Genomic DNA, 27,773 nt, shown 5'->3' on the forward strand with positions numbered 1-27,773 from the left:
CCGGGAGGTTGGGATGGCGCGCCATCTGCCAGCAGAGCGGATCCTCCTGGGCGCTCAGGTGACTCAAGTAAAATATTAATGTTGGCACTTTTTGCACTTCAGTAACAGAGGGAGGAATGTTTCAGAGGGATGGATGAGGACAACCAGCCTTTGTTTTCTACATTCTGTGGTAGCCTGGTCTCTTCTGGACCTGAGCATCAGCTCTGTGGAGGAGTCCATCAGGCTGCTGAGAGCACACAGAGTGGGAGGACACTTCCTGATTAATGTGATTTCAACAGCGAGGTGTGTGGTGTGGGAGGTGGTTGAGGAGGGGCAAACAGAGAGAGGAGCAGCCGTTAGTCCTTGTGAAGTTCATGCGGGGATTCTTCAAATGTCCAATGGTTCAAAATCCTTTCTTCCTCTTACTGACTGGCAGGGTCCCAGAACGCACACACATTTACCCCCCCCCAAAAAAAAAAAAATCAAAAAAAAAAATCACTATATCACTCTTGATTGGTCGTCATTGTGTGCGCGCCATCAGCACCACGCGCACGCACACACACACACACACACACACACACACACACACACACACACACTGAGGTGATGTGGGCAGGTGTCTTGCAGCTGATGAGGGGGTGGGAGGTGGGATGCAGTGTGTGTGTGTGTGTGTGTGTGTCTGTCAATGTGAGTGCATGTGTTTTTATGTATATGCGTGCTCTTGTGTATTCACAGGCCATTGCTATTGCGGTGTGTGAGGGGGGGCTTGGAAAGCTCCACTACTCCAGCACGGCCTTTCCCGATGACTTTAGGAGCGCGACGCAGAAGTTTCTGGGCCTCCGTGAACGCCTCAGTCAGCTCTTTCTTCCACTGCACAAACTCTGGGTCACTCTGCGCACATACACAAAAAAAAAAAAGACATCAGCTTGTTTCATTCATCTCCTCTACAGCACTAAAGCATACAACAGCCAGAGGACGTACTTCACACTGCAGCACAAACTGTTTCCCTCCTTTGATGCGCAGCAGGATACACTTCTTGTCTTTAATCTGCGTTTCTTCCACGGTTACGATCTGCTCCATCGTCAGCAGGTTTTGCTGCAAAGATAATTGAGTGATCACAAAGTGTTCAGATGGATTTCACCAACAAGACTTCTGGCTCTGGCTCACAGCTGCTGCAGAGATGTACACCTTACCCCTACAGCACTAAAAAGCACTGGCACAGAGGATTTCAGGGAGTGTTAGGACAGTCACGGAGGAACTCATGAAGAAGAGTAATGGAGAATTTAGACTTATGTGTTAAATTTCTGCTGTAGCTACGCTGGTACTGCAAACCCTTCTGAAACCCTACTACACGTCGATGCATCACAGCCGCAGCTGGTGTGACTGCCCTGTTCTGTGCCATGGAGTAGGGCTGGGTATTGTCACTGATTTCTATAATCAATTCGATTCCGAAGGTCCTGATTCGATTCGATTCAATTCAATTTTGATTCACACAGTCAGAAATACTATAATTCTGATCATTTATCGGTGATCAGTACATATCCATATTTTTATATCTATGCATAAAAACAAAGCTGACACTTGTGAGACTTCATCAGAGTGTAAGCTTCACAGCAGATGTCTCTGTGCCAAACTAAATGAGGATAAAACGCACAATGGTAGACTGGTGCGTAATAAGTAAGTGAATAATGCAGAAAACTGAGACTTGAAATGTAAGTACACTTGAGGGGGGGGCTGTGCATGGTGGAAACAAAGCGGCAAAAGTAAGAGGGAATTCATGACGATGTTTATCACATGTGAAGCATAGTTTGGATATATTTATATATTTATGTTTAAAAATCAATTCAGGATTTACTGAATCGATATTGCGTTATTCAAGCTAAAATTAATTTGAATTGGAAATTTTTTTTTTCTAAATCCACACCTACCATCAAGTCCTCCTAAGCATTACGAATTACTTTTCCCCCACAATTTTTTAAGTGAGGCAACGAACAACAGTCTCAATGCAAGGACTCACAAATGTCAGCAGATTCCTGGAGGGAGACCACTGCAACTACCAAAATGGGTGTGTTGGATAAACATGTTCGCCTCAAAAAACCCTCAGCATAACAAATAGAGAGCATCCAGGAGGGGAAAAGTCCCAGGATCATATGTGTTTCTACCAGGTGGCTCTGTGTATAAAACACCGAGATATGACCACATGGTAATTAACATGTAAAACACACCAGTGTAAGCACAAATAGTGTGTGTGTGGTTTTTTTTTGTTTGTTTGTTTATTTTAAAGTCTCTCAGATAGAGCCTAGCTGGGTTTTCCCTTTAGTTTTGATGAAAGTATAGTTCAGTGCACACATTACACTTACACACAAGTAAGCAGTGTACTTCATGGAAACACTAACACAATCAAGACCGTGCAAGTGCTCCTTCACTTGTGTTGTTAGGCTAATAGCTGCAGTCTGAGATGGTCTGAGGCCTGCAGTGAGCTTTGTTGTCAGACGGTGGCAGCGAGCTACTCTTGCTTGTGCTGTTGGTGGTCCGTCGGCCGCGGAGGAGAGCAAACATACAAAGAGCTGAAGTGAATTTGAGTGTTAAACACTGCAGCCACACTCTGTGCATTTAATGCTTTATGTTCTGATCTTTACGTTTTTTCAAATTTTCTTCTTATTCTCCTGTTCCCAGTGACCTCTCCTGTTGCTCCCTGCCCACTTGTAAACCAATCAACACCGAGCAGACATTTCCATAATCTGCTTCCAGTGACGTGCAGTCCAGACTGTGGAGAAATGCATGGGAGCAGGTTTGGGGTGGGTGGTCCACCTAGAATTGTGCACGTGATCGGACACGTTTGCAGTACCATAAAACCAGATCGACAAAGAGTAAAAACTGAAGTTGACTGACTACCAACTTTCAAGCGGGGAGGCAGACTACAACTCTAAACAGCAGGGGTGCTGAGGACACAGCAGGGACCTGAGCCTGGTGGTAACACTCACCCAGTCTCTCTGCTTTTTCAGAGGTTTCAGCCACCTCTCCTTCAGAGTGGAATGAGCACAGACAGACAGACACACTGACCAAATGATGAACAAGCCGAAAGCCCTCAGCCCATGATAGGCGGTCACATGACGTACAAACGTGCAGTGAATTTAAAGTGTATGCTGTGAGGCAGACTCACCCGAGTGTCGCCCTCTCCCCTCCACTCCACACGGTTGGGGAACAGATAGAAGTATCGGCGCTGCCACTGAGTGAGGAACGGGTTCCCGAGCTTCAGCATGTAGCCATGCATAATGCAGTCCTTCCCCAAGGCATAGTCTGCACAAAGGGACACACAGTCAGGAGGTGTACTGACAGGATATCTGTACTGGGCTGTGTGCGGATTTGGCCGTTATCATCATTACCCTCCTCGTGGCCCAGCTGCTTGTTCTTAGCCCTCTTGCGGGCCTCATTCTTATCGGTGTCCAAGTTGACAGCTTCGTAGACAGTCTCTGCCACCTCCTGCTGCCAGCGCTCTGAGATGACCAGAGGAAAGTTCTTGTAGAGCTCCTGGTCACTGTCCAGCAGCTAAGTCACACACGCAGGCACAAACACAGACAGAGTGCAGCATGTTTAGTTATACATATGCTTATACCAAGACGTAGAGCCTAAGTGACAAATTCCTACAGCGGCCTTGAGGTGCAAAACATCGAATCAAAAAAAATATAAGTCTTCAGTTTTTGTTTGATGATGTTTGGAGCTGATGTTAAAATGTGCCTTTATGATTTCAGCCTTCTGTCAAGTTGAGTTGAAGGCATTCAATAGTAAAGTTGCCTTTATTTTTGGCCCTCTAGCAAGGTTGAGCCAGTCATCCATATGTAGCAATAATACACAATTCCTGTCTGCTCCTCTTAAAACTGCAGCTACAGTCCGTTCGTGATCAGAATCCTTTAATAATCCCTAAGGAAATTATGTGGTTACAGTTGCGCCAAGAGAATAGCAGTAACAGACTGAGCTAAATTAAATAATATAATATGTTGCAAAGTTTACAAAATATAAGAAATAGCTCTAATATAAGTACAAATGATGGCGCCTGGTTAAGTTTGCACAACAGCAGCAATACAAATGACGAGTTTTAGGCTTCTACTCATGTTTACATGAACTGCAGCCATCTTGGGCTGTGAGGTCAATTCTTCTCTGACTCTCCAAGTTGGAAATCTACTCCGGATTTCAGACTTTCCTCTTCGAATGGAAGAGCAGCACAGAAAGAGGAAATGACACTGACCTGTCACCAGAGACAGACCCGACCGTGTGAAACATCCACTCACAGGAAAAAACAATGAACCAAACACTGGCCCTAAATGCTGCTGCCTTTTCTGACATTGTGCTGTGTTTTACAGCACATGGTCACCGTAAGCTAAGCCCTATTCTGTCTCAGAGTATTGTGCTTTAAATCTTTCCTCCTGCTCTTAGGGAAATCTGAGGCCTAGCTTTCTGTCTGGGGACAAAAAAAATAAATAAAAATCAGCTTTCCAAAATGCTTAAACAGTCCTTTAAATAGTCTAGTTCACTGTTCTTTGCAACAACATCTGGAAACATTACATCATCGATAGTAAAATATTCCACCTACTGCCACATGTCCAATGCCAAACAGGTGTCTTAAATCTGCTGGGATCTGACATTTTCTTCTTTGTTTTTTTACTAAAATGAAGTCTTTAGAAATGGATTTCTTACTTATCTACATTCTGCTGGCAGATCATTTGATACACAGCCAATACTAAGCAGTCTAATATAAATGGCCTGCAATAAATCCTACCATGTCGGAGATCCTGGAGGCTTAAGTCTGTACAACTGTATTGTGTTACAGAATATCTCTAACCTATTTAAATCAATCATACTGCAGTAATCTATCTGCTCACACCAGGGTGGACTGGGGCTACACACCTTCCTTGGTGTGTTAATGCTCCAACCTTTACTATCTGGCAGTTGTTTTGAATATTAGTCTATTGTGGCTCCTAAGCTTTGGAATAATCTTCCTCTTCACATTAGGCAATCTACATCAGTGCTGGTTTATAAATCCAGATTGAAAACGCATTTTTATTCACTGGCTTTTGATTCAGTGGTTGACTGACTTGTATTTACTTATATTTTATTGTTTTCGCTATGTTTATTATTTTATCGTATTTATTATTCTTATGGTATCTATCGTGTTTCTATTGTTCAGCACTTTGGTCAGCCTTGTGTGTTTTTAAAGTGCTATATAAATAAACGATGATGATGATGATGATTAGTCCCCCGTTAAAGACCAACTCCATCTGGGAAATGCAAACAAACGCTCCTGTGTTTCATTTCTGTGCGCTGGAGCAACAGAGAACAAATAAATGTTAACTGCAGCAACATTAATGTTAATGAAAGAGGAAACTGCTGCTGCAGAGCAACCAGGAGACTGGTGCTAATGTTATACAGCAGCTTTCTATGAACCCTTTCTACAAACTCACTTTCTCTATGTGCTTTCTTCCACCACAGTCTGAAATCATGGTTGAGAGATCACTGAACATCTTTTTCACCTTCCACTCCTGAGATACGGTGATGAATTATGGCTAGAAACATGCTTTTGCACAACATGACATCACACTCTAAGTTGACACACACTCAACACAAAATATAATGACTTGGACATTTGTGGAAAAAAGCGATAATTAATGTGCTTGTTAAGTAAGATTCCCCTTGACCTTTAACTCTGGCGCACAAAAATCTAATTAGTTCATGTCCAAGTTACCACCAGTCTATGCTTATTTAAGTATGCTTTAATAAGTATACTTAAATAAGCCTGCATAAGATGGAGTATTCTAAGCCTGCATGTTTAAAAACCTGCAGCTGCAAGCAGGCTGGCGTGTCTGACAAATCAGGAAGCAGAGATGCCACTGAGCTGTATCAAGTGGCTAATTTATTTAAACCTCTCGGGCTGCAGCCCTGCTGTGAACATGCACTACAGCTCTTGGGAATTTCATTTCCTGGAAAAATATTTAGTAATTTTAGTAAGAAGTTTCATTCTGATCAGCTCTTCTTTGCCCTGGTGAACTTTCCACGTTACAGAAAAATACAGCTGCTGTCTGACTCTCTCTGCACCACACTTTGTATGACTAGAAACCAGCACATCGCTGAACACAGCAGCCCACTGCACACATGGTGTCACATCTCTGGTAATCTAACATGAAGGGAATTGAAACATAAACATCATGGGACAAAGAACATCTAATGTCTGTGAGATTATGGTTAAAAGCCTACCTAGCTTAACAAATAAAGCAGTGTTTTCCACAGATTTATTACATGTCTGTGTGTTAAAGGAAGAACATGTGTGCGAAATTTATAAGGCACTCCTCTGCCAACATTTTAATAAACAAGTACATGTGACAAACAGCAGTCATTGTTTGGTTCTGCTGTTTGGGTGCACTGGCAGAACGTTTTCATTGCAGAACGAGGACTACTGTCACAAAATGTAATCTAACAAAGTAAAGCTGAAGCTGCTCTGAGTACAGGGTGTAACATGTAACGTGTGGATGGCTGGTAAACTGTGACTGCACTTTAAGAACAGCAGCAAGTGGATTATCCACTAATAACGCAATTACTGAAATGGGGAAAAAAACAAAATAAAAGCCAGTGGGTAGGACACAGTGAAGCTGTCTGATTTCTCAGACTTCTTATATGATTTAGTGCGCAGCTCAGATAAAATAATTATTGTGGGTGATTTTAACATCCATGTAGATGCTAAAAATGACAGCCTCAACATGGCATTTAATCTGTTATTAGACTCAATTGGCTTCGATTACACAGCAGTGTGGAGTAGATTTCATCACAGTAAATGTCTTTCTGAAAGACCTACCTAAGTTTAAGAATATAATTCATGTGCTGTTATCATCTTCAATGCCCTGTACCAGCACAGAGCAGAGCAGCTATCTGAACACTACTCCGACAGAGGTCGATTATCTTGTTAATAATTTTACCTCCTCACTATATGAGTGAGTATGGCACTGGATACTGTAGCTCCTGTGAAAAATAGAGCCTCAAATCAGAAGTACTTGACTCCCTGGGATAACACTCAAACATTCACCCTAAAAGCAGATAACTCGTAAGCTGAGAGGAAATGCCCTATCACAAATTTAGAAGATCATAATTTAACCTGGAAAAATAGTTTTCTGCTTTATAAAAAAAGAAAAAAAAAAGAAAAAAAAAAGTGAAGCTAGAACATCTTACTATTGAACACTAGGGCTGCTCGATTATGGCAAAAATAATAATCACGATTATTTTCACTGAAATTGAGATCTCGATTATTTGACGATATTTATTTAACAATAACAATGTATTGAATAATGACTTTAAAGATTGTCATAAAATAGTGTGCAAATACTGATAACAGTGCAAATGTTTGCAATATAAAAAATAAATGAAAAATGTAAACATCTGTTTAGTGAACTTTGCAGTGTTGCTCTGTGGTGCAGCTACGACACCGTAGCAAAGTTTACACACTATGTCTACTTGATCCACGTCTGACTCCTCGAACCCATAATGTTTCCACACCATTGAAGGGTTTTTTTTTTACCTCTCTTTTCAACCAACGGCAGTCACTCTCCTCTCCAAATAACTTCTGCTTAGCTTTCCGAGCTTCCCTCGGGTCCATCTTTTAAACCTGAAGATGCTTCTAAACTGCGGATTTTAAATGTGTGTTTGGAAACCATCAAAGGTTGGATGGCCGACAATTTCCTCCAACTAAATGAAAATAAAACTGAAGTCCTGTTATGTGCTCCAGACAGACATGTACCCAGCATAATGAATGCTCTTGGTCCCCTTTCAACATTTGTGAAACCATCTATCAGGAACCTAGGGATAACCTTCGATCCTGCTCTTACATTGGATACTCACGTCAAATCTCTGGTTCGGTCTTGCTTTTATCATTTAAGAAATATTTCTAAATTGAGCCCCATAATAGCTCATACTGAACTGGAGATTGTCATTCATGCTTTTATTTCCTCACGACTGGACTATTGCAATTCACTGTTTACATGTCTAAACAAGAGTTCCCTGGAGCGTCTGCAGACTGTCCAAAATGCTGCAGCAAGGCTTCTGACGAAAACATCGAAATACTCACATATAACACCGCTGCTTATACAGTTACACTGGCTCCCTGTCGAATTCAGAGTCCACTTTAAGATTCTGGTTCTCACATTTAAGGCTCTTCAAGAACAAGCACCATCATACATCATTGAACTCTTACAGCCCTATGCCCCTAGTAGGTCTCTGAGGTCTTGTGGTCAGGGCCTACTTGTTATTAAGTATACGAGACTGAAAACTAGGGGTGATCGAGCTTTTGCTACTGTGGCCGCCAGACTGTGGAATTCTCTTCCTCAGAACTTAAGATCTGCTGATTCACTGATTACTTTTAAAAAACAGCTAAAAACACATCTTTTTAAAATTGCATTTTGTTAACTTTTGATTGTACTTCGTCTTTTTAATCTGTGTCTATACCTTGTAAAGCACTTTGTGATCCCTTATCTAGAAATGTGCTATATAAATAAAATTTTACTTTACTTACTTACTTAACTCTTAATCAGCGGTCCCCAACCCCCGGGCCTCGGACCGTTACCGGTCCGTGAGTCGTTTGGTACCGGGCCGCGAGAGTTGAGGCTCAGGTGTAAAATGTATGGTTTTCAGGGTTTTTATCGGTTTTCAGCGTTATTTTGTTATCGTTTACTCAGTTTTCCTTGGTCTTTTCACGTGTGTTATGAATAAATTTTCTTTTTTTCGGTACCAGTACTAGTTTTATTTTGTTGTATTTATCCGCGACACCTTAAAGGCCGGTCCATGAAAATATTGTCGGGCATAAACCGGTCCGTGGCGCAAAAAAGGTTGGGGACCGCTGCTCTCCGTGTTGCCAACTCCTCAGTAAGGAAAATCGCTATTGGCTGTCCTAAAAGTCGCTAGAAGTCGCCAAATGACGTCATCGCCTAATTTGTATAATTGGTCATGCTAATGTAATTGTAACCTACGTTGTTGGAGAGAGAAATAACATCGTGGAAGAGACATAAAGTGAGTAAAAACGTCCTAAATGCAGTTAGAATTTATTTAGAACTACAAATTAAATTTCTTTTAGCAATTATTGTTTTTTAATGTCACAGTTCCAACCCTGCTCCTTTATCCGGGCCTGGACTGGCAAAAGTGACCCGAAATTGGCGCTCTGGTGGAGTTACTTTGTGTGTGAGAGTGTTTGTTTATAAGTAGTTTTAAACCTTGTGATCCACAAAACAGCATAACAGTAAAAGAAGAATTGACTGCGTTACAGTCAGTGCGGGAGCAGCGGCTTCACTCATGCGCGATTCATTTGCCCTTTGGACGCATAGGTGTGAACATCTCCTGCCCTGATAACAGCGGGGGAGGACTATCCTCCGCCTGGGAGAGCTTTGGCACGGGTGAGGTGCCCACGGCAGCACCCGCTGCTTGTTGAGAGTAAGAGCGATACGCGTTTTCACGTCAAAAAGTCGTCATAAATAAGTCTCCAATAATACCAGAAAAAGTCGCCAGATTTGTCGCTAGTCGCTTTTTAGGAAAAAAAAGTCGCTAAGGGGGTCTGAAAACTCGCTAAATATAGCGACAAAGTCGCTAAGTTGGCAACACTGGCTGTTCTTAATTGTTGTGAAACGTGTTCGAAATGCAGAGAGGTGTGCTGGATTTGCCACACGGAGCAGCGCGAGAGTAAAGCACGAGGGAGGGGCTAATAATCGGCTCAGTCATTTTTAATGATCGTTGAAAGCCCAGATCGTAATCGTGATTAAAATTCGATTAATTGAGCAGCCCTATTGAACACTGAAGAAAATAAGAACAACCCCAGGTTTCTCTTCAGCACTGTAGCCGGGCTGGCAAAAAGTCAGAGCACTGTTGAGCCAACCATCCCTGTAACGTTAACTAGCTTCCCTCAGGCATTATCATCAGAAGGCATAGCATACATATTCACTGCTATGAAGATAACACCCAACTTTATCCATCCATTAAGAAAGATAACACACACCAATTAGTTAAACTGCAGAAATGTCTTAAAGACATAAATACCTGGACGACCTCTAATTTTCTGCTTCTATATTCCAATAAAACTGAGGTTACTGTACTCAGCCCTAAAATTCCTGGAAATATGGTATCTAACCAGATTCTTACTCTGATGGCATTACCTTGGCCTCCAGTAACACTGTGAGGAACCTTGGAATCATTTTTGACCAGGATATGTCCTTCAGTGCACATATAAAGCAAATATATAGGACTGCTTTTCTTTCATTTCAAGTTCAAGTTCAACTTTATTGTCACTTCAACCATATACAGTTTAAAAATACACAGTGAGGCGAAACAACGTTCCTCCAGGAACCAAGGTGCTACAAGACAAGACCAATTAGAAATTGCGCAACATCTCTACAATTAGAAATATCCTGTCTCAGAGTGACGCTGAAAAACTAGTTCATGCATTTATTACTTCTAGGCTGGACGACTGTAATTCGTTATTATCAGGATGTCCTAAAAACTCCCTGAGAAGCACTTCACTCTCGCACTGCAGGCTTACTTGTGGTTCCTAGAGTATTTAAAAGTAGAATTGGAGGCAGACCCTTCAGTTTCCAGGTCCTTCTTCTATGGAACCAGCTTCCAGTTTCGATTTGGGAGACAGACACTATCTCTGCTTTTAGGATTAGGCATAAAAACTTCCTTTTGGCTGGATTAGGTGACCCTTAAACTTCCCTTTGTTATGCTGCAATAAGTGTAGGCTGCTGGGGAATTCCCATGGTGCATTGAGTATTTCCTCTTCAGTCACCTTTCTCACTCACTCATGTGTTAATAGACCCCTCTGCATAGAATCATTACTTGTTATTAATCTCTGTCTTCCTTCTCTCTCCCCAACCGGTTGAGCAGATGGCCGCCCCTCCCTCAGCCTAGTTCTGCTGGAGATTTCTTCCTGTTAAAAGTTTTTCCTTCACACTGTTGCAAAAGTGCTTGTTCATAGGGAGTCATATAATTGTTGGGTTTTTCTCTGTATGTATTATTGTAGGGTCTACCTTACAATATTAAACACCTTGAGGTGACTGTTGTTGTGGTTTGGTGCTATATAAATAAAACTAAATTGAATTAAAATAAACAGAGGAGATGGAAGTGTAAGATTGTTTTACCTTGATGCCCTTGGTGTCCTCTTCATCAAAAGATCCAATGTCAAAAGCATCTGCAGCATTCACCTCTCCCCTTGGAGGGATTAAAGGAGGAGAGTACTGGACAGAGGAAGAGGGGGAGAACAGACACATGGATTTCAGAAGATGAGGCAAAACGTGTAACAAGTGAGAGGACGATAAAAGCAAAACAGGAGTGTTAGCAAAGCAACAGTCCTGTAGTAGTTCTTCCCTCAAGGTAACCATAGCAACAGTAATTGGCATGGACTAATGTAGTCCAATTCAGAGTTAGTCAGTTAGTTAGCCTCCATTAGTTTACCTGATTGGAGGAAAACTCCAAGATTTTATGTGGCTTTCAGTTTGAATGATATATTAACCCTAACAAAGACTCTGCTCTTTGACCCTAAGTCAAAGGGTCACTAAGGCTAAGGTCACACTGCAGGTCTTAATGCTCAATTCCAATTTTTTGATCAAATCCACTTTTTTTTTTTGGTCTGGTTGTTCACACTGATTTGAAAGCCTACCCACTGAAGTTAGCACTGCCTGCTAACTGCTAACTCCTAAGTAAACATTGGCCCAGCAATGGATGCCAATAAGTCGTAGTTTTTTAGTGAACTGGATGGCAAAAGCAGAGCAACAATTAATGTGGCCAGTTATAGTATGTGAACTGGGGGCAAAAACAGATAAGTTTGTGGCCTTGGAGACAATATGACTCGTCAACAGGTGAGGCGAGTAAAACCTGCTGTAAGGCTGTGAATGAAATAATTACTGTAGAGATGTGAGGCTGATAGACAGAAACAGACGTCACAGACTCATTACTATGGCAAGAATCAGCTAGACCAGGGGTGGGCAATCTCAGTCCACGAGGGCCGGTGTCCCTGCAGGTTTTAGATCTCACCTTGGGTCAACACACCTGAATCACATTAGTTCATTACCAGGCCTCTGGAGAACTTCAGGACATGTTGAGGAGCTAATTTAGCCATTTAAATCAGCTGTGTTGGTTCGAGGACACATCTAAAACCTGCAGGGACACCGGCCCTCGTGGACTGAGATTGCCCACCCCTGAGCTAGACTCTTCTGCTGTTGAAGAACCTCACAAAACTCATTAATTTATCGCATGAATAGTTGTGCCTCATCTGATACTGAGTATCAGTATCAGACTTGTGGATATAATGTCATATTCAAAGTGGGCTCAACTTGTCAGTTTTTTTTTCTTTGCTAATCATGACAGCAACAATTATAAATGTACATAACCAGCAGCTACTGCAGCTTTTGTCAGCATAGCTCTGAAGACCTGCTGATGACCTCTCCTGCATTATAATAGTATAGATCAGAGTTGGATACCTTGTGATCGCTGTCTGATCAAACACTGTACATTAATTAGCTTCATCATGGAAACCAGACTTATAAGCTTCCAGGCAAGAAATCCTGAGAGAACAAAGAATAAAGCAGATTCACAACAGAAGTGAACCTCACTTACCTTCTGGAGGTAAACTTGCTGCCAGTCAATGCCTTTGAAAAACTGATGCTCCTTCACCTCAGAGGCTCTGCGTGCACACACACACACACACACACACACACACACACACACACACACACACACACGCACACACACACACACACAAAACAGTGTTATTTCTCATATCCACACTAGGTGGCACTGTTTGCCATAATACAGCCCTCTGACAAACGCACACAATTCTGCCATTTAACCCCAAGCAGACAAAGATCCATCCCTTGGCTTTAATTATAAGCTGATGCAAAATGACAGCAATGATCAAATTAGTTATGAACTCAGCTTCTATTAGTCCACTTCATGTCCACCACCATTTGTCTCCAGCGGACTGCAAACTACACCACCCAGTGTTATCAGACTTAATGAGCACATTTAGCAAAATTTGTCTAACTGATGTATTCATCTGCATGCCTGTGTATGTAAACACTGATACATGACAGAGGTTAATGTGAAATTTAGCCTGTGTGTACTTGTGGTGACCAACAGTCACTTATGGGGACAAAGTGCCCATCCCCATGTGTCTGAAGGCCTTTTTGAGGCTCAAAATGTGGTTTTAGTTACAATTAGTTTATGGTTAGGTTTAGGCATTCATTTTTATTGGCTAGGGTAAGCGGCATTATGTCAATTAGGTTACGCTCACACTGCAGATCTTAATGCTCAATTCTGATTTTTTGATCAAATCCAATTTTTTTGTCTGCTTGTTCACACTACAAATGAAATGTGACAGCAAACGCGCTCTAGTGTGAACCCTCAAAGCGGCTCGTATGTGCAAAAGAAGACGTCACACACTAAAACATCAGATATGTATCGGATTCAGTACCACATACAAAAGTGACCCAGGTCGGATTTGAAAATATCGGATTTGTGCTGTTCACACTGTCATACCATGATCGGATATGGGTCAAAAAAGTTGGATTTGATGTGCTTTCGCCTGCAGTGTGAACGTACCCTTAGAGGTCCTCACTAAAATATGAAAATAAGTGTGTGCGGTGCGTGCATATCATACCCACGGCCCTGGCAGCCGAGCCTCTTGGATACATCTCTCTGCAGCAGCCCCTCCAGAAGATCTTTGAGCTCTGCAGTGAAAGAGTCTGGCAGCTCCACATTCTGCGGGTGTAACAGAGAGGAAGGAAAGAAGGAAGGGAGGAAGGAAGGGAAGAGGAGGGAATGAGAGTGAGATGTTTGAACTGAGTAGTGAACTTTGCAGTGAACACTTTGCTTAAAAATAAAATAACATCCAAACTCCTCTGATTACAGACAGGCTTAGATAGCTGATATAAAAGCAACAAACTCAGGGCCAGCACCTCTGCATCTATGGAGGACAGAGTACGTGTAGATAGAATGGTCAGAGTAATTGGTACAGCCAATACATATCAATAAGGCATTATGAAAAAAGTACAACTTACTGAAGCAGTACCTTTTCACCTCACTGATCTTACTGATGTAATATTTTTATGTTACGTTTGCACTGACTACATGTTCAGCTGATGACTGATAAAGAGGTGAAAGAGTTCTTAAGGTTTCTTTGAAAAGAGTAAATAAAAATGGAATAAGTGTATATACCATTACAGCTGAGGCCACTAAAAACAAAAGTTAAACACCAGTCACCAAAGTAACAGCTGTTATGGTCCACCTTCACAAACTTTTCAACAACAACAACAAAAAAAACCAAAAAAAAAACAAAAAACAATCTAGGCAGTAGGAGTATACTCAGTAGTGACCCCCCGAGGCTGGGTCTGCTCCCAGAAACAAAGAAGCCTTTTTTGTGTGCAGGGCAAATGTGTTAACAACTAGATCAGCAATTATACAGCTGTGGTCAGAAGTTTGCATGTACTCATCATGATCACGACTCCATTCTCTCACATCTTTTAATACGTGCTGCTGATAATTCTGCAGTATCTTAACTACGTGTACATCTGCACTGGTTGTGTCAATTTGGTTAAACTATGTATGGGTGGATGACTGGACGTGTAAAGCGCTTTGGGGTCCTTAGGGACTAGAAAAGCGCTATACAAATACAGAACATTTACCAATTAAAATCACCAAAAATGAACTTTCAGAACTTTAGGCAGTTACAGTTGTTAGAAGAGTTCAGTAAAACAAACTAATGAAATGATGTGAATACTAAAAGGCTTTTCCTACATTCACAATATTTGTAATAGCTGTATCAGTTGATGTTTAACACCAGACAAAGTTCAGCTTGAAATGAAACCTGCAGACGAGTTAGTGTCTTTTGCTCCAAGAATCTCTTCCAACTAGCTTTTGGGACTCTACACATGAAACGCGTCCCTGCAGGTTCTGCCCCCAAAAAGGTGAAAAAAACGGAGCCGAGCAGCATCCAGAAAGTGTGGCATGCGGTTATACCTCACTTTTTCTCCCCACAGTATAGCACAGCCTTCCCTTAAAAGCAAACTCAAATTTGAAGTTTTATTTTTAACCACCCTTCATTTTCCTCTAAAAGTCTGGAAAGCTCAATGACTCAAGTGTCCTTCTTCTTCTTCTAGTCTCATCTGAAGGCAGAGTGTAATTCATACTCTCTTTTCTTTGCCCTTCACCGGACAGACAGGGTTGATAAGTGGGATAAGTCAACAGCCGTTTTAGCACCTGCCCATTTCTCTTCATACAGCCCCCTGCTACAACCCAAGTTAGCCTCCACCCTTGGATTTTTTTGCTCAGTTGCTTCATGGAGGTGTTTCAAAGTTCAGACATGCCATCTACTGAGATCTGCTCCATTCATCTCTTCCTGTCTTGGCTGCTCAGCTCTCAGCCTTTTCACTGTGCTCTCCATCCTTCATGTTTATGTAATGAAACCATTCATCACGTTTAATAAACACTGGGGCATATAAAGCAGTATTTTTAGTCTGTTCATGGATGAATCGCAATCCTCCTCCTCTCCCAGCCCCTTTCTGAAACACAGATACACACCCAGACAAGGATTAAGAGGATAAAACCAGATTAAGTGGCTGGATTAAAATCCTAATCTGGATTTATTATGATATGAAAGATCATACTTTCACTGTTTAGCAGGCATGCTCAGTGTATGTGAGGGATGGAGCACCGTCACAATTCAACTGTTTCATGTCCTGACAAAACACACAAACAGAGCCAGATCTCTGGCTCCACTCCCCTGTGATGGACAGCTGCTGCAGCTGGCAGGCAGAGAGATGAGTGTCAGGCTGTGGTGAACATTCACATTGTGCTTTGTCACGATGAACCTGCCTGCACTCTAACATGATATGTCGCCTTTGCACGAGTCTGGTGTGGATGTGAGGAGGGTAAAGCAGACATGTCGTGGGTGGGCTCAGCAGACACCATCCATCCCACACGCTCAGCATCAAATTTCTCAGACAGACACTCAGAGTAGACTCCAGTCCTTCTAAGCTACTTTGTGTAATAATAGTTAATTGTGCAATGTTGCCTCATCAACCCCATCTAGCAAACCTTATAGATGCTTGGTGCAGTTACCCAGTGCAGAGTTGAACTTTCACCACCAGGGGGCAGTGTATTAACAGTGGGTGTGTCATTCTGTTTCTGGATGTGTGCTTTTTGTTTTCCTCAAAGGCTTTGTTAAGGAGAGTTTCATAGACCCACAATGCAAACGTAGTATTACACTTAAATCCATCCCAGCCCTACTTCAACTCAGTTGTTATCTCTTCAATACAACACATCAACACTGCTTCACTGAGTGAATGGGTTAAATGCAGAGAGGAATTTCCCCACAGGGATCAATAAAGTATACATTATTATTATTATTAAAATTCTGGCCAAAATGGTGTATGGTGTATGGTGCCAAAGTACATGGTACCGAGTACTTTTTCAGTACCCGCTCGGCCTAGGTTCCAACAGAGCAACTACTTCATGAAAATCAAAACTGCCGATTTTGAAACCTGGCAACGAGGGAAACGGCCGCACACAAACCAATACAGCGGTCCATGAGTCTGACACAAAGCAACAGACTTAGCAGCAGGTACACCACTGACTCGACATCCTCCATTGTCGTTGTGTTTGTGTCGCATACAACGACCCCAGGTACATTATGTGGTACTCAAAACAACCAAAACTGAGTCAATTAGGTACTAATTAAAAAGAGTTACATTTTCATTTAGTCACACAGTGGAATGATTTTGTTTTAGAGGGACTTGATCTGTGTACAAGTTTGAACCCACAGCAAACAATGATCAAGCTAATGGCTACTTTCGCTCATCCAGCTGTGTTCCTGTAAACAGTGAGCTATTTTACAAGCTTTGCTCCCAGTGGAAGAGTGACAGTGGATACTGCTCCCATTTCTATCTGCACACCTACAAAAAAGCAAGGTCAACAGGCAAAGACACTAAAAGCTGATCCCAAAACTTACATACAACCCTGTCAAAGATGTGCAGGAAAGACTAGCAACAGATTCTGCTCAGGCTGTTTTTTCACAGTACAGTACGTGCGCATATATATATATATAAAAAGTGTGTACACATTTGGAATTACTGTAAGCCAAACAGGCCAAACCTAGGTGCTTAGGGTAAAGCAAAGAGACACACACACACACACACACACACACACACACACACACACACACACACACACAATCCCCTGTGTGTGCTTTGAGATGTGTTTACACACAGACACCCATGCATCTTCTCTCATGTAGTGTGGATGTATCTTACCATGGTGAGCGTCATGCGGTCGATCTCATGTTTGTCTTTGGTCTTGTGCTGTCTGAAGGGACTGTGCCTAAAACAGAAGAGACAGAGAGCGAGATGGTGACACTGTCAATGACTAGGAACAGCAGAAGTGGAGATGGATGGAGTGAGAAAAGAGGTGTTTGGAAGCAAGAACAAAAAACTCCCTCAGGTAAATTACACAGACGCTGCCAACACACCTGCAGCTTCAAATGCTGACTTGGTAGATGTTAATGAGTGTTTGTGCAGCTGGTGTGGAAAGAACACTGAAGAAAGTAGGAGTTTTTTAATGCTTTAACAGCCGGACGTCCTACACCATCTATCCAACTGGCACTATCAGACTGAATTAAGATTCATGACGAACCATATTTTAGTTTAAGCATTCTAATGTGGCACAGGTTAGTGCATACTGCAAAAATAGTATCCATCCTTTCACACAGTTCACGAGTCAAAGGACTGGATTAAAAGGTTAGGAACACATTAGCTTCAATTAGAACAGAGGCAGTGACTAAAAAAAATAAATAAATAAATAAATTGTCACTTATATTGACTTGGGGGGTGCAGGCAGGGCACCGGATCTGGAGAGAACTTTATTTAGATTGCTTTCTTCTGGCTAATGTTAGCTTCTCTGCTAGCTTCAATGCTTATCCCTACTAGCAGCATACTGTGTCAAGTCAGCTAGTTAAGTTCTTTAACCCTTCTGGCTGGTAAGCTGGCTTGCTCGCTGCTAAAGTTATGAAACAAGTGCAGCAGTAAGTAAGCTACAGCTAGCAGCCTAAGCAGAGAAGCCCAGACCTCCCTCTCCCTGGCCACCTCATCCAGCCTTTCTGGAGGACACTAAGACGTTCCCAGGCTGGTCGAGAGATATAATCGCTCCAGCGTGTCCTGGGTCTCTTCCTGGTGAGACATGCCCGAAACTCCATGTCAACTTATGCAGACCAAGCTCCAGCAGTGGTTGTATAAGGATTGAATGGCCTGTACCAATAGGCCAGACACTCCATGCTCTTGAAGCACCTGGTTTATAGTTTACGGTTGTCGATGACAACCATAAACCAAGATTTTAAAATTCGATCAGCACATCTGGCCTATCAGTCAGTACGTAGATTTGGCGTAACGCCGTCGCAACAACCAATCACAGTCAACATGTTCCCCACTCCCTCAAAAAAAGGTAGTGGTGCGTTGGTGAAAGAAAAAAAAAAATTTCTCAGAAGCCAGGATGTCCGGATGAGTAAAGCCAAGAACGAAAATGTATCAGCTGCTCAGAAAGAGATAACACTAGAGAGGTAACACATCGTCAACAGTGTGGAAAAAATACAAAAATATGCAAAAGAACGTCTATTAAGCCTGAAGCCAGTCTTCTTAGCCAAAACCCTGTAGTGTGTCAAATTAAATATGGGCATGGAACAGGATGAAAATTATTATTTCAGAGACTGGGGGGGGGGGGGGGGGGGGGGGGGTTGTATATGTATATATATATATGTCTATATCTAGATATGTGTATGGACATGTCTAGACAGGCAGACAGGTAGAGATATAGACACATATATATGTATATATACCCACTTTTGTTGCAATAATGGCTGTGTATTGAGTTACTTAGAGGGGGCAGCAAGCTGTACACTGACTTCTTTACATTGTATCAAAGTGTCATATCTTCGATGTTGTCCCATGAAAAGATATAACAAAATATTTACAAAATTTTGAGGGGTGTACTCACTTGTGTGAGACAGTGTATATGTGTGTGTAAAAAGAAGAAAACAATGATACTGACCACATCTTGCTTTAAGTGGTTTCCAAAAAAAAAAAGAAAGAAAGAAAAAGAAATCTCATCCAGCTCTGAGAATTTGGACTCTAGTGTTGAAAGACGCAGACAACCTTTGACCAAAGGCCTGCACACTCTTCCTCTTTAAAGTGTTCAAACACATGGATCTGAACATCAATGGATTCACGTCACACTTGCTCTTCTCTTTTGCTCACTCAGGATAAGCAAACCCGCCCAACACCCCCCCCACACACACACGCACGCACACACACACACAACTGCTTTTACCGGATTTCTGACCTACTGTACCCAGACCTCTGGCATTTACACACTCCAGATCAAACAAACACACACACACAGGCTTGCACACAAACAAGATCAAACACACACCAAATAGAAAGCAGGCTGGTGAGAGATGCCGAGAAAGGCAAGCGAGCAGATTCGAAGAGTTTACTGAGAGTGGCAGAGCAGGCTGAAAGCTGACAGGAAGTCAGGACAGTGCAGCAAGGGGGATAGATGAGCTGAGAGGAACAAGTAAAGCCTGAGTGGTTACCCTCGGAGGAGTTTGAAGAGCATGCAGCCTAAGGAGAACCAGTCGGCACTGCTGTCGTATGCCGTCCCCTTCTGAAGAACCTCTGGAGCCATGTAGCCATGAGTGCCACTGCAACAAGCACAGCACACGTCAAAACAATGAATGCAGGAAATTGGTATTTCTCTCAATAATTATTATACAGATGTTCAGGACAGTCAGCCCTTCTGGGCTTATTCTTTTTATTCTATTTTTTTAATCTAGTTATGAAGTACCAATTCATTACACCTCTTTGCAGAAATTCATTTTACTGAAACTGAACCCAATGTAGGCCCTTGTGTTTAGCTTTCATCGTTTGCAGGAGAGTAGAGCTATAAACATCAGCATAAATGGAGCATCAATCATGTAAAATAACAATGAACAGAGCCCAAGATAACATGTCTGAAAATATTCAAATGAATCCAAGAAAGAATATTCGCCAACAATGAACAAGTAGACAGTTAAAAATATTAGTGATAATAACTGTAATGAAAAGATGCTGAATGTCTGCTGCGAGCTCACTGAGCTCCACATTATGATCCATGCAGGGCGAAGCAATTCATTGACGTATTAGGGATCAATCACTCAAGCTTTGCTGCCAGTCTCCATCTCAACTGAGGAGCACGCTGCCAGTCCTGCACAGCTACTTAAAATGTCAACGTGTGATGGACAGCAGTCCACCGCTATGTTTGTGGACCTGACACACAAAGCTTTAAAGGCACCACAATCATGAGCAGAAAACTGATCTTTGAATTGCAACTGATTAGTTAGTGCTGATTTACTGAAGAACACTTCATGTAATAGTGGTGTATCATATATCACCACTCACCCAACCAATATGAAGACATCATTTCAACCCACATCGCTGACTGGATGGACAAGAAGTTGCAGTGGGATGTTTGTCCTCCTCAGCATCTCTTTCTGACAACTCGCTGCCCGAGACATTACAGTGCTGTCTTTTTGCTCACTAACAATCTCCGAGGAGCACATTAATCAGCAGAGTACGCAGCAACACAATGCATTTCCTGTGGTTACTTCATATTCAATTAAAATGTGTTTCACCACTTAAAAAGCTTTTAATGTGAAGCTGCAGCAGCAGGAAATGTTTGACTTGCATTAACAGTAACTTAATACAGCTCCGTTCTTGGGAACTTCACCACAGACTCTTTTTATTTGCCCTTTAATGCATGATCCATCAGGTCGGCACAATCCTCTCCACTTGTCAAAGTGCAGCGAGCTGAGATAGTCCAACCCATTTAAAATGTAATCACTGCGAGAGATGTTCAGAGAGAACCCCGAGCAGCGCCAGCTGTATTTCATATTAATATAGATTTATTTACATTTATGAGCCAGCCCACCCACCTACCCCAAGACACGTAAATGCTGTGCAGAGTTAAACTCAGATGAACTTACACGCTGGCGTGGGGCTTCTTCTTGGAAAAGTCGCAGGCCAAGCCGAGGTCAGAGATACGAACATGACCGTGTTCATCCAACAGGATATTAGCTGGCTGAGGGAGGACATACACATAGGCAGAGTGATGGAGAGGGTGATGGAGAATGTGAGAGATAACACGATAAAGCATAGGATACAATGTTGGAGAGCTAACTAATTCAAGACTTAAGTTACAATTTCCGTTCCCTAGCAGAGATTCTGTGTGAATACAGACAGTAAGAGCGCCTCCTGTCCTGGTTATCCTCTGCCGTTTGGCACATCTGGAGCTCACTCTCTTTCTTTCTGTCCAACGCTGCCTTAGTATTATTTGCATTGAACTGCACTGTTTACTGAAGCACTAAAACTGCTCCCTGACTTCCAGCAAAATATATCCATTATGATGGCAGCCAGTCCAAACAGGGGAATCGGAGAAAAAACAGAGGACAGCTGACAAATTGGTTGATATGAAGCTATGAAATGTGAAGCTGTGGAGGTGCAGCGGTGGGTGAGTGGACTAAGGGATGCTTATCTAAAAAGTTAGAATCCCCCTTTTACAGCCTGAATAGCAAACTGTTATCTAAAGGGAACATGGCACAGGTTCTGATGTGCAGTTAATGATAATCATTGCAGTTTTGGTTGTTTTGATTTTTTAAAACAAAGGATTAAAACTCTGGTGATATTAAAAAATTTTCTGATTGTAAATAAATCCTATGAAGTACAAAATTGTGTTTTCTTGCTTTGTGCGACTCCCGGGAAGTAGAAAAACGCTCAGATGCTGTATGTGGTCATTACCTTTTTAAACCACTCAGCGATTTCCTGAAACAGCTGGTCGCTTCAGTTTTAGCTAAGCCGGACAAATATGTTGAGGGACTATTTTCAGAGGCGGATTTATACGACTGCATGGAATATGAAAGGTGCTGCTTTTACAGATGAACGATACAAAAGACACACATACAAAAAAAAGGATCTGTAAGTTGAAAGTTGAACGTGGAGAGCATGTGTCCAGTGCCCCGCAGTAATAAGCCACAGACACAGATTCTGCTGAGGTGAATTGTTGGACTGATTTAATTCAAGTCCTATATTGGATGATGATATTATATTTATCATTTATTGTCAATTATATTATTATACTCCCGTCCTTTATTTAGTGCTGTGCAAAACACGCTGTTTACTACAATATGTCTTCCATTGCTTTAGATGACTGTTTGCCAGTTTAGCTCATAGCCGACGCAATGGAAACATGGCCTCTTGACCTGTCTCTCTAGCACTTTCCTGCTCTGTGTGTCAGATGTTTAGTTACTCATCGGCCTCCTTTAGAAATAGCAATACTTGTAATGGAATTAACCTGTTTGCAGCTCTGGAGGCTAAGGTCCCTGAACTGGAGACGCAGCTTGCATCGTTGAAAAACCTGCAGCTAGCCAGGCCCCTGTAGCTGGTGCAGCTGAAGGTAGCGTAGCCCCGTTAGCTCTGCCCCAACAGACTGCCGTGAGCAGCCGGGAAAACAGGATGACTGGGTGACGGTGAGGAGGAAGCACAGAAGAAGCCCCTGGTATGCCATCAACCCCATTCATGTGTGTGGACCAAACTCTGCAAATTGGCGATTCTGTTCTAAGACATGATGTGAAGCTAGAGACACCAGCAACCATAGTCAATTGTCTTCCAGGGGCCAGAGCAGGTGACATTGAAGGAAATTTAAAACTGCTGGGCAAGGGCAAATGTAAATTCCGTAGACTTACGATTGACGTCGGCAGTAACACCCGGTTAAGTCAATCAGAGGTAGTAGCTAGTAATCCCCTACACCACAGCTAGCTTCTAAGTTTGTTTGTTTTTTTCCTGCTACAGATCAGTATACATTAACGGGGCAAAATATTAGGGAAACCTATATGTAATGCAGCTCAGTAATGCACCAGCTGGTAGGACCTGAGTTATTTAGATGGAGGCTGTCCTGAGGGTTTCTTGGATGTTGGGTATAAATTTCACCTCAGTCCACTGTAAATAGATTCCAGGTTATGCATAAAATGAGTCCTCAGAATTTATTGTATGAAAAGCTGCTTTTAAGTTTCTTTTGACAGGAAAAACTCATTGTTGGCCACGTCATGGAATATGCTGATTATAGGAATGATTGTGTTCAGGATGATTTCCGTCTGGAATCAGGGGGAGTCTACCTTGAGGTCTCTGTAGACGACAAAGCGGTTGTGCATGTGCTCCAGACCCAGGATGATTTCAGCTGCATAAAAACGCATCTCTTTCTCACTGAACACGCCGTGCTGAGACAGGTGGTAGTGCAGATCACCCCCTGAACACAGAGAGAGAGAGAGAGAGACACACACACACACACAAACATACACAGTAAGTGCATGACATCAAAACACCTCAGTTTAAATCAATATCTGTCCATAAGTTGTGGTAACCTTCTCGTGGGGGAGAAAATGAAAATCGATGGCAGGCTCTCTATGACACTCTTCTCTTTTCCAGCTGTCTCACTGAGCTAATGATTATCTGTATTCATTAGCATAACTGAAGCTCAAATAGCGAGCAGTGGACACTGTTTGGTGGTGACTGTTGACTTTGAAAGTTGGCCAGTCCTGATCAGGATATACTTAACATTGAGGTGTGACTTCAAAAGGAGGCTGATCTTAGATGCAAAAGAATCTAACACAGGCAGGTGGTGTGAGGCGTCATCAATGAGATCAAAATCCTATCAACTCCCTGAGGGAGGAATGGCCTGAGTGGCGACTGGCAGTCCGAGTAATCCCATCTTTGTGTCTCAGGACAGATTGGACTCGGCAGGAGTTTAATCTAAGGCAGGAAGGAAGGAAGGTGTGGGACATCCTACCGTTCATGAGGTCCAGGATAAAGCACAGCTTGTCAGGCGTGTGGAAGGCATACGTCATACACACAATGAACGGGCAGTCCTGAAGGAAGATGCAGAGAGAACGAGTTTAAAGTCTACAAGTGAACTCCTCCCAGCTAACCTTACTCTTGTGGTTTTCCTAAAATGGGTTATACAGCTAGTAGTGGAAAAAGAACTGAGGACCTTTAGTAAAACACACCCATGCAGCACAAAAAACCGATTTTTAAATCAGAAAGATGGATTTCACTCAGGACCACTGTAGTCTCAGGGACACTGACATTAGGCATCAGGGCTATAAATTGAGGTATCCCCTGAATGACCCAGCAGGAACAGCACAGGCATCGATGATATAATATCATCGATATGACAACAGTTAAAGCAGATTCAGCATGAAGGAAGCAACTTCAGTGGGCATGGGGTTCAAAACGGCTTGCAGGTGTGCAGCAACTGTGGGTAAGCAAAGGGTTAGGGGGTAGGCTAAACAGAGCGTCCAATGAGAGACTTCCTAACTGGATTTGAAGAAAGATGTCAGCTGAGCTTTGCCCGGTGGCCTGTCTGAACTGACACCGCTCTGCAGCTACAGCAGAGATTCTCAGTCTCTCAGGGGGCCTTGTTGATGGAGCACAGAGTTACTGCAGGATGGGTGTGGACAATCAAGGGAATTTGAATGAATAGAATTTCTGTAGAGAAAATAAACCGATGATGCTATTGTGCTTTATTTCCCCCCAAAATCAACTTGATCAGTTTTCTTCTTTGATAAATGTTTTTCCTTCTGATGTGGAAATCAAAGTCAAAGTGAGAATATGGTGGGCAATATTTTACTGCTTAAGGTGGAGTCTGTTTAACAGTATGTCATACACATATATTTAACTTGCCCACTCAAGAAGACATGGGCTAAGTGTTAGGGGAGGTGAGCTGAAGAATGGACAGAAAACAAAGTTCTGTTTGTAGTTTCTGGAAGTAGTGTCTTTTTAGAGGAAAATATCTCAGGCTGTTTTTAACCTGTGCGCTCAAACCAAAGCAGTCTGTTCCATACAGGAAGTCTGTGCAGCACTGAGAGTTTAGAATAAGTGGGATCTGTATGAGTAACTATGTTTTACTGGTATACCATATTGCAATGTACTGAATTGCATTTTTAAAAACATGCCGAGTATTTAAGAAAAAATAAAACCTTTGTTGGTGCAAACATGGTGTGTAACTCACCCCTGTGCTCACTAATGACAGCATGATTCTCTCGTTGAGTGCGAGAGTCTCCCCCTGCTTCATTTTGATCCTTTTCTTGTCCAAACACTTCATGGCATACCTGACAATCAGAGCGACAGACACAGGTTACACATGCAGAGGTAACTGCACCGAGCGGTGTGCCTTTCAATACATTTACGGAGCTCACATTTTTCCCGTGTCTGCCTTCCTGCAGCCGTACACCTCTCCAAAGCCGCCCCTGCCGATGATCCGATGCACGCTGAAGTCATTCATGGTCAGCTGAAGGAGGAGAGAGGAGCACAGAGACTTTAACTCAAGCTGAAGAAAAACATGGCCTTCCTCTCAGAGACAGAAAACTCTGGGTGGACGTGCCCGTTTGGTTCAGGTTGCTGTTGCGTCCCACCATCTGAAAAAGCGGATGTCTGTTTCCAGACATCTCAGGATTCGGCAGCTCTGCTGGTGTGTTTCATTGGATGGAGGGAATTGCTAAAGAACCACACGGTTCTTTACAAACCCATTAAGTCGATAAGATAAAAAAGACATAGTCAACTTTTGGGAGAATCCCCCTGTCCCCCATACTCACATGGATGTTGAGCTCCACATTCTTCCACTGGCAAAAACGAGTGAATTTATCACTGGAGGAAAAAAGCAAAATGTCAACATGTGATGTCAGCTACCACCCCCCGCTGAAGAAAAATAAGAGGAAGAGAAACAAAAATAAAACGCATCTAGTATGATTACCTCTCAATGAACTTCTGGAAGATGTTTCCTCTCAAGCTGTCACAGATCTCCACGATGTATGGCTAAAGACACACACACACACACTCTCTTCAGCAAATGTGTGGACAAAAATGCTTTGCAGGTGTATGTGAATTATTTTCCTGAGTGGGCAGGACTGCATGTTCACATACTGTTTCTGAGCCTCAGCCTTGTTTACCTGGTTTGTATTTGTGAGCTAACTTGTTTCACAGAAATGCCCACTGAACATTTACATCTTGTTTGTGACTCAAAGAGTCTTTGAGTTGTTTGTGCAGTTGTAACACAGAGGTACTGTATTACTGCTGCACATACAACCCAAGGACTGAGAAAATATAGAGGAAATACTAACAAGTTGATGTAACATCTTAGAGTCACTGGGTATAATTTTATATCCACAAAATAAGCCATGTTGTAGTCTAAAAGAGGAAGTTGCTGATTAGATTTTCTGAGCTCAAACACAGCTCCTGTCTGTGTTGCTCTGCATGTAATTTTCCTGGGTGGCATTTTAGCAAGCGATGCCATGGTAAAAGTTTAATTACCAACAGCATGAACGAAAACAATAAAGTTCAAATATTGAGCACAGAAGGGAATCTGGTACAACTCAGGTGCTATAGATACTCTTTGACATGGACATGACATGTCAATCACACACGCATACCACACCAGTCAATTAAGAATGGAGAAAAAATAAATAAATCACAAAATAGGTGGTGTTTTTGTGGGGGGATTTTTTTATTTTGGTACATTGGACTGAAAGGTGGAGATGAGTGCTCCTCTAGAAACCTCCACGGGGTTTTCAGAACCTAAGTAAAGCCACCAAAGTGATTTATGATCCTAAAATGTTCCTTCAATACACACACAGTTTTACAGGTATTTTCTTTCTAAGGAGCATGTGCAGTGTTGCATGCTGCTGTTCTGATATTTTGTTTTGGCCCTGTTCATGTCATCAAGCGGCACTTGCCTTTTATAAAAGTCAGTGTAGACCTACAAACTTGTCTGTTAATGAAATGTTACATTTCATTGTGATGCAGAGTGGCATCATTAAAAAAAACAACAACAACTACAAATATGCTAACACATGCATGACTCCTGCCCTGCTCACAGTCCAGTCATTCGTACTGCCACCTATTCTAAATGCATGTATCAATGCAGCACTAACAAGTTTTGGAAGTTTCATGTTTGTTCTGTTTGACCGTTGAGGTTTTCGAAACCTGACTGAGGAGTTTTTGTCCCAGTTTTATTCTGTCAAGAGCAGCAGGATATCACTGTGTGTCTCTCATCAAACAACTTGCACAATAATAATGGAAGCACCATTTCTTCAGTCACATTTTGGGGTCAGGGCTCCACCAACAGGGTACTAATGGAGTATGTGGGATCAAACACAACAAGTGACCGTTTCCTTTGCAATATATGGGGCAATGAGCTGAGCTGATATAAAAACAAGTAAAAGGTCTACAATCATCAAATCAAACTATTTCCATCCTTCACTTTTTTTTTTTCCTACATGTTTAAAAGAGCACAGTCGGACAAGTGCAGCTTCAGAGATCAAATAGTATTTACCTGAAAAAGGTTTGGGGGGACCTGTTTCTTCGCCAAGTGACTCTGCACATGGTCCACTGCTTTCTTAGAGAATGGCTAAGACAAAGAGGAGGAAATAAAACCAAAGGCCATTAAAAATGCAGCATAAACATTTATTTCACTTCTGTTTTTTCTGTTGTGAGCATGTGCGACCCCTACTGTAACGCTGCTGCAGAGAGCAACACCAATATCTGGGTTTGCGTGGGTGGTGGGTGTTTAATAACTTCCTCCATTTAGACAGCCCCAGCATGCACCGTGCTTGCTTTACATCCGAAATTGTTGCCTTGCATGAGGACAAA

The 27,773-nt window shown here is 42.3% G+C and overlaps 1 protein-coding gene across 2 annotated transcripts in view; it reads right to left on the reverse strand.

The window, feature by feature from the left end:
• Positions 1–488: 488 nt before the first annotated feature.
• The window catches only part of grk3 (G protein-coupled receptor kinase 3), a 101,542-nt gene continuing 74,257 nt past the window's right edge, over positions 489–27,773 (reverse strand). Inside the window, exons 5-22 of one of the 2 annotated variants that reach the window (XM_026172666.2) lie at positions 27,457–27,531; positions 25,879–25,940; positions 25,721–25,772; positions 25,325–25,416; positions 25,138–25,237; positions 23,917–23,995; positions 23,246–23,376; positions 21,062–21,156; positions 19,634–19,741; positions 17,304–17,370; positions 13,655–13,755; positions 12,613–12,679; positions 11,139–11,234; positions 3,366–3,528; positions 3,143–3,279; positions 2,964–3,002; positions 961–1,074; positions 489–870 (exon numbers count right to left, since the gene is read on the reverse strand). In XM_026172666.2, the coding sequence (XP_026028451.1) occupies positions 709–870; positions 961–1,074; positions 2,964–3,002; positions 3,143–3,279; positions 3,366–3,528; positions 11,139–11,234; positions 12,613–12,679; positions 13,655–13,755; positions 17,304–17,370; positions 19,634–19,741; positions 21,062–21,156; positions 23,246–23,376; positions 23,917–23,995; positions 25,138–25,237; positions 25,325–25,416; positions 25,721–25,772; positions 25,879–25,940; positions 27,457–27,531 (1,740 nt within the window). In that variant the 3' untranslated portion in view covers positions 489–708. The remainder of the gene's footprint in view (positions 871–960; positions 1,075–2,963; positions 3,003–3,142; positions 3,280–3,365; positions 3,529–11,138; positions 11,235–12,612; positions 12,680–13,654; positions 13,756–17,303; positions 17,371–19,633; positions 19,742–21,061; positions 21,157–23,245; positions 23,377–23,916; positions 23,996–25,137; positions 25,238–25,324; positions 25,417–25,720; positions 25,773–25,878; positions 25,941–27,456; positions 27,532–27,773) is intronic. The other variant, XM_026172667.2, reaches the window with a different exon arrangement.

The sequence above is a fragment of the Astatotilapia calliptera genome, chromosome 7 (assembly GCF_964374335.1).
Source record: "Astatotilapia calliptera chromosome 7, fAstCal68.1, whole genome shotgun sequence".
NCBI lineage: Eukaryota > Metazoa > Chordata > Actinopteri > Cichliformes > Cichlidae > Astatotilapia > Astatotilapia calliptera.